At 35.7% G+C, this 8,197-nt stretch overlaps 1 protein-coding gene across 1 annotated transcript in view; it reads right to left on the reverse strand.

Annotated features, from left to right (window-relative positions):
* LOC107685248 (ras GTPase-activating-like protein IQGAP1) overlaps positions 1-8,197 on the reverse strand; it is a 60,746-nt gene that overhangs the window by 49,822 nt on the left and 2,727 nt on the right. Inside the window, exon 2 of the mRNA XM_016481763.1 lies at positions 1,538-1,637. Coding sequence (XP_016337249.1) covers positions 1,538-1,637 — 100 coding nt within the window. The remainder of the gene's footprint in view (positions 1-1,537; positions 1,638-8,197) is intronic.

The raw sequence follows: 8,197 nt of genomic DNA on the forward strand, positions 1-8,197 counted from the left end.
GGACTACCAGTAAAACTGATACAAATTTGGGACCAAAAATGATTCACACCGAGTCTGGGAAAAAAAAAACTGAAGTTGAGGTTTGCATGAACCTGGGTGACAGCATGCCCAGGAGACTACACGCTGTCATTGAGGCTAAGGGTGCCCGACTAAGTATTGATAGTTGTGTAAATACTGTCATACTAACAGCTGTCTAATTTTTTGGTTGATTGTAATCCATTAGGCTACATACCTTTCTATCAAAATTATCTAACATTATCAAGCTGAATTTGTTCTGACACAGTTTAACTTTGAGTTCTTGTTATATTTTATTACCATTTTCTAAACTATAGCGAATAAACTGTGATAATGTGAGAAATGTTGAAGATGTCTGAATAAATTTTGGTCTGACTGTATCTATTTAATAAATGAAGTTAACCAACTAACATTATACATACTCTTTTGGTTTCTGTACCCAATATTATAAAAATGTACAAATGCAAAAAAATATTGGTATCGGTACTCGGTATCGGCAAGTACCAAAAATAAAAGTATCGGTATCGGGCGAGTACTGGAAAAAGTGGTATCGGTGCATCCCTAATATACACAACAGTTCTTTTGAATTGTAATAACATTTTCACAATATTACAGCATAAGAGATTCTGTCAAAAACATAAAGAAATCTTACTGACCCTAAACTTTTGAACAGTAGTGCACACATTGAAGTAAATCATAAAAAAAATAAAAATAAATAAAAATAAAAAAATGAAAATACATACATTTATTTGGTATATATGAATTGCTTCCATAAATGTTGCATTCTGGGAGCTCATTGAGAAGTGACTGGTTTCAAATGTTTAATTTCTTAGAATCATTTTGGGACAATTAACATTAAAATTCATTATTTCAATTTAATATTAGTGATGTTTTGGCCCCTTTTTGAGTGTCAGGGCTGTGGCACATTCTCCTGACACACAATTGAGATTTATTGAGATTTGAAAAATTGAAAAAATAAGCTTTCCATTGATGTATAGTTTGTTAGGATAGGACAATATTTGGCCGAGATACAACTATTTGAATATCTGGAATCTGAGGGTGCAAAAAAATCTAAATACTGAGAAAAATTAAGTTTTGATATCTTCATGGAACATGATCTTTACTTAATATCCTAATGATTTTTGGCATAAAAGAAAAATTCGATAATTTTGACCCATACAATGTTTTTTGGGCTATTGCTAAAAATATACCCAAGCGACTTAAGACTGGTTTTGTGGTCCAGTGTCACATTATGCAATTTCAAGTGTCTGTGAAAGGTTTGTAAGCTTATTTATTTTGCCATCCTGGTAAAAACAATATTGACTGATCACAAATAGACTACAGTATCACATTATACTGATAAGTTATCACACTGTGAGCACAGCCACATGCTAGGCAGGATCACCTCTGAATTAGGCCTACTTAAGTTCATGTTCATAAGGGGTCTTCAACCTTTTTCAGGAGAAGGACCCTAAGCAGTCTATATGACTCATTTGGGTCAAATATATATACTTTGACTCACTGTTTGGCTTCCTCTAGGTGACAAAGGTATTCATAAGCAATATTCTGCCTCCTCCTCTCATCCATTTCTTCTGCCGACAGCCTCTCATCGTCCACAATGGCTGTAGGATAAACAAAGGAAAATAACAGTTGGACAATGCAACACCCGATATCAAGAATAGAGGTTATTTTTCCATAATGTTGGAATAACACATCAGAACACTGAGCATGACATTTTCCTCTCCTGGTTAATTTAGGTAACTGTAGCATAGCCAACACAATTACCACTTGACTCTCCAGTTACAAACTATGACAAAAGGCAATGAATGAATACGACAGCATATAGCCAAGTTCCATTCTTCTAATTATATTTTATTCAGACTCTATGTGTTTCAGACTGCTTTTGATTTAAAGTCACACTGGAATCGCCTTTCAGTAGCATGAACTGGAAAAAGTGCTTAAGCAATTTGAAATGAAAGAATGAAGTGAATCGCACTGAATTTGCATGTATGCTTGAGTAATTTTACACAATAAACAGTACACGTGTGCAGAAATAATCAGCATCTCTTTCATCGCTGTCAGCGGTACGTGAAATCATTAAAAAACTGTTTGTGGCTGGCGTTTATGTGATTGCTGCTACATTACTTCTCAGCCACATCTTCACAAGACTGCCAAGTTCAACGCAATCGCTTTATTTCTGGTTAAGTAGCTGGAATCACCTTACATATGACTTAAGCTGGTCACAAGAAGTTGTTGATCAGTCATTTGATGTAATTGGGCCAAAGAAATGATTGATGACATGCCATTAACTGTCCTTTCTCTCAAAAAGATTTTGGACATTTAATTCACATGTGGAATGACATTGCATTAGATGCAATTATCAAAATCAAGTGCCATCTGCAAACAATTGATGCTAGAGTTCTTCATAAAACTAACTTTGCTAATATATTTTTGCAATGCAATGCCAATGACCTTTAAATAACTTGTCCCAAAGTGATTATAGTGGATGTGGACTCAAGTTCACACAGGTGTCCTATTAGAGTTTATCACATTAACTACAAATTATTGACATCTCATAACAGTTTTGCTGCTTAACCCTTAAATGAATGGATATTTTACCAATCATTATTACATATTCGGGTCTTTAGTGACCCCGACCTATAGACCAATTATAGGTTTGTAAACATTCAGGATGCGCGCACATCATGGTTGCAGAAAACCCGGGAGAGATAGCCTTTACGGCTAGAGAACTTCACAGATAGGGTACAAAATAGTTAGGTTTAAAAAAGATTATAAATGATATTGATTAGATGTCATTTTCAAAATGTTCTCCGCATATTACAAGCGCTTGTCACCCAGCGATAAGCACTGTTATTCAACGAAATTGACGTTTCGTAGAGTGGGATAGTCTTACAGATCCGAAACAGGGATGACGTTTTTTGAAGTCAGAATTGTGAGATAAAATAAATAAATGGTATGTAAAAATGTTAATAGTAAGGTTTAAATAGTATTTCTAATAGTAAGGTTTAAATAATATTTCATGCTGTAACTGTGGGGCTAATACAATACGTCCCCTATGAACAGCATATGTGAATATTATGTAGACCTATTGTTTAAATCGAATTTATGCTTTAAAAGTAGAGTAATCATAACAGTTTTCATCCATAGTATGTCCATTTAAACGTCTGCGTTTAGCTTCAAATGGCGTCTTTGACGACAGTTTTCTATAAAAATTATTTGCATTCCGATCTTGACATCAAAATGCACAAAAATATTTTTTTCTTTTATTCCATGGATTTTACCCATTTATCTCCACTTGTTCCCAGTGTTTTTCTGCAACCACTATGCACGCGCAGCTGCAAGTGACGTAACTGTGATGTCTACTCTGAATTGGTCTATATATCCGACACGGATGGATCTCTAATTTCTGCAATAGCATAACTCTCCTGATATTTTAATAACAGTTACAAAAGAATAAAATAAAGCTTATTACCTTTTGAAACTTAGAAGGGTTCAATTTGACCAGATGATTTTACCATCACTGTCATCGTCAGAGTGCATTTCCACAGTACATTCAGCATCTGGCTCATATTCGCAATCTCAAACATATTCTCAAAACTACCATTTTCAATGACTTCAAAATCAGTATTTTGATCGTTGATAGCTTATTCACCATATCCACAATCAAACGAAAGTGACACTTATATTTCATTGTGTACAGTAATTGCTCTGCAGTAAAGCCATTCAAGTCAGTTAAATTTTTGCTGATGATATTCTTTTGTTTAATGCCTGCGGTAATTATGAGTGAAACATCACATCATCATTGTCTATCAAACAGTGCAGAGGAATAAATGTGAACTGCACTCACTGAGCCATCAGATATTTAATTATTGTTGCGCAGGAAAATATACTTACACTTAGGGTTGGGAATCGAAAATCGATTCCAATTCCAGAATCGGATACTTAAGGTCAGGAATCGGATACTTGCTGTCAAATTAAAATTTCGATTCCGCCTATCGATTCCTATGCGCTTTTTTTTCTTAATCTGTGAGGACCTGACCTAGCGATCTGCCTGGACCTTGCTCGCTATTCTAAGCGCTCCAAAGTTTGGCTACATTTGTGATCAGAAGCCAAAAAAGCTAAGTATAATACAATAGTTAAACGTGCAAGAGAGGTGTCACCACCAACATGACAAAGCACTTTAATTTAATAGATCGTTAAAGATCGCGAACACGATTCAAACACCAACGTGATTCTATTCCTAAATGACAATGATTCGTCTGTTTCATTCCTCAACATTCGTGCGATAAATGTTGTGATCACTTGGTTCGTCCGTGTAGCGTACGATCACACCAGTGTGATCTGAACATTTAAATTTGCATTTGCGCTGCCATTGACCTAAAGAGCAGCTGCTGTCATGAATGAAACAGCTTCACAGTATTTTCAACCACACAGTATCATTATTTCTGTCAGCACCACTATCGTCAAAGTTGATTGACAATTAGCATACAGTTTGGATTGGCGGTATGGTTCTGTTCTGGGCAAGAACTCCCTGCGCATCCATGCAGCCTAGCATGGATAAGAGCAGGGAGAGCAGCAATAACCCCCCAGGGTAAACAGAACAGAACCAACATAAATGTATTGCAGATATTGTTAAGTTCAATCATTTTATGTACACATTTTAGAATTAGTCTGATTCAAAGGAGAATCAGAAGGCTGAATCCCGACTGACAGAGGAGGAGTTGGGGATGGAGGAGGGTAATTAGCTATTGAGCAATGCGAAAACTGCTGATAATACTGAGGGACCTTATATATGAATTCTTAGATAGGTGTCGTATTCCCATAGGTTGATGGGGATCAGCTGAGAGTCAAAAGAAAGAAAAAAAAAGAAATTTATCCAGAATCATGCAGTTCTATTTTGCACACAAACAGCGCTTAAAGAGTCCAGTTTTTATGTAGCCTGTTGATTTTTGTTCGTGGTATTCAGCTGCAACTAAATGGTTTGCAAAAAAGAGACACAGGATAAGTGTTTGATATCATTATTTAATCACATTGGAATCGAAACTGGGAATCGAAAAGAATCGGAATCGATAAGCAGAAAAGGCTTTGTCTGTGCTCTTTCCATTTAAAATGAGAGGCAACCACTGCATTTTAATCATGATCCAAACAAAGATGCTGCATACATGCAACATGAGCAGTTTTTAATCTAAATTAGATTGTATAATTTCGAAATTTGAGGCAAAAACAGAATGGTTTGACTTCAGTTTTGTGAAACTATACATAAAAAATATCTGCATGAAACAGCGGAGGTGAATGAGACGCAGATTCACTCTCTGCCAGCAGGTGGCGCTTAAACCTTTTCCTTGGTTTCCGCTGTAAACTAAGGAGCGCTGCACTTATGAACTTTAATATGCATTATACAGAAGCAAGAGGAAAAGAAAAAATACCATCTAAACTTTTCTAAAGACAGTAAGTTCCCCTCAGACATGCATTCATATAAACTCCTACCCCTAATTGAATCGCGATTTGTTTAGCATCTCAACCGATTTGAATCGTCACATATTTGAATCGATTTTCAACCGGCTCGCAGTTAATCGTTACATCCCTACCTACTTACACTATTACATACCTCAAATCACTAGCGACCCTACACACTTTTTACAGAAAATTAATCAGGAAACAGACATTGTTTTATAAGTTTACTTTTTTTGGTTATATTGTTTATAATGAATAGACTAAGGAATACTAAGAAGGTTGATGTCTAAATTTAAGAAATAAATAAGGGAGAGGGTAGTGAATGAAAGGGTATGCAGTTAAGGGTTAATATATTTGTGAAAACCGTGACACATTTTTTTTCAGGATTCTTTGATTAACAAAAGGTTCAGCAAAACAGCATTTATTTGAAATACAAATCCTTACGTCTTTATTAAAATTATTTTATTTGAAATAAAAATGTGTTTACTGTCACTTTGATCAACTGAATGCATCCCTACTGAATAAAAGTACTATTTTATTACAAAAAAGAACTCTTTACTCACCCCAACCTTTTGAACAGTAGTGTATATTTGTAAAGTGTTTTGCATTAAAGTGTATTTCTGCTACATTTTGTTTTAAATAAATGTCATTCAGTTTGATTTTGTTCAATGCAGAAACATTTAAACATTTTTAAATGTGACTGAAGCTCAGTGTTTTAAGGGCATCATTACTTTTTTTAGACATTTACTTTATCTTGTTATTTAATCATTTATTTTAATGGCATGGAGCTGCTGTTGCCACTTACTGTAAACACACTTCACCAATCACATGATGCAACCAACACAATCATATTCAGTCCTAGGTAAAACCAGGACTGGATTTTGAATGTGTTTCTATTTTGAATTTACACTGAAAAAAATCTAATTAGTGAAGCTGTGCAAAGCTGATGTTGTGCAAGATGATCAACATGCCGTGACTTAACACATCAACATGACACGCTTATAGATCAACTGCCAACCACATCTCACCATCAAAACACTATCTATGAAAGCAGCACACAAGTTCACAACCTGTAGTGTTTACCACAGAGCTCGTAATTGGTTTTGAGAACAGTCTACTAGCAGATGTAGCGGCACTCATGTCACTTGGTTTAATAAGTTATTTGATTATACGATCGCCCATCCCTTGACTGAAATTTACAGTGCATCTTCTCCATAGCCTGGTGGAGCCCAGTTGAAACATCATTAAAATAGTAAAATATGACACTTATTAAGACTCTTGGTGAAGTAGGTCACATCCACTCTCACAAGAAAAAGGCAGCAGCTTGACAACAAAAACTAGTGCAGTTAAAAAGAAACCTAAAGAGAACGTGTGATGCTCTGACACGAAATGAGAAGCTCATTTTTTCATGTGATAAAATCAGACAGAGCACAAGACTGTGTCCAACTACCAAGTGTTTTCACGATCCTCACTCATCTAGTAATAATTAAGCTTGCTGACACACAATCCCATGCTGGTCTTTGTTAGAGTAAATGAGATTCAATTCTGTAATGACAAACAGCACTGCAAATTTCTCACCCTGACGCACAGGCTCAGGCTTGCCAGTTAACCTCTGTGGGGTTTCATTACGTAGGTCAGCCTTATCACATCAATCTGTCCCACAGACGATAAACTCGATATTTTGAAAACATGGCAACAAAAGCGGGTTCTCACAAAAGTGGCTCTGCATTTAAAATATTATAAACAAGGAAAGACTCATCAGCAGTCTGAAGTGCAACAGCCATTTGAGGAAACATAAATTGGTAGATTTAGCCTGTTGACTAAGATCTGATGCAGCAACATTAGTAACAGAGGCACATTTCAGTAACAAAAGATTGGGTTCTTTTATTCAACAGGGATGCATTAAATTGATCAAAAGTGACAGTAAAGACTTTTACACTGATAATGAGAAATGTTTCTTGATTTTTGAAGGATCATGTGACAACGAAGATCGGAGTAATGGCTGCTGAAAATTCAGCTTTGCCACAACAGAAATAAATTATATTTAAAAATATTACAATTAAAAAAAGAAGTTATTTTACATTGTAATAATATTTCACAATATTACTGTTTTTATTGTATTTTTGATTAAATAAATGCAGCCTTGGTGATCATAAGAGAACGGTAATGTAAACTGTGTCAGCAACCGCACCACACTTATAGCGGTTGTGAGGGGAACGTCTGTTTGTAAACTGTGGCCATCCAATCTCTCATATCAATATGGGCCACAGATTCCTCATATGACAATGAGATGCAGTGTAGGGCATTTCAGTCCTCCTTGCACGATATGATGTCATTTCCTGTATGTTTACTTTCAAGATTAATTCTATCTTAAAATAAGAGTCCACTGTGATGCAGACTTTGGTCCAACTTTTTTGGGGTATCTTCAAGCAAACAGCTTAAGACACAGGGTATAGTTGTACTAGCTTTTGGAGTTAAAGGATTAGTTCACTTCTGAATTAAAATTTCCTCATAATTTTCTCACCCCCATGTCATCCAAGATGTTCATGTCTTTCTTTCTTCAGTCGAAAAGACATTAAGGTTTTTGAGGAAAACATTCCAGGGTTTTTCTCTATATAGTGGACTTCAGTGGGGTTCACTGGGTGGAAGGTCCAAATGGCAGCTTCAGTGCAGCTTCAAAGTGTTCTACACGATCCCAGACGAGGAA

The sequence above is a fragment of the Sinocyclocheilus anshuiensis genome, unplaced genomic scaffold (genome assembly GCF_001515605.1).
Source record: "Sinocyclocheilus anshuiensis isolate Anshui unplaced genomic scaffold, SAMN03320099.WGS_v1.1 scaffold577, whole genome shotgun sequence".
In the NCBI taxonomy this organism is placed as follows: Eukaryota; Metazoa; Chordata; class Actinopteri; order Cypriniformes; family Cyprinidae; genus Sinocyclocheilus; species Sinocyclocheilus anshuiensis.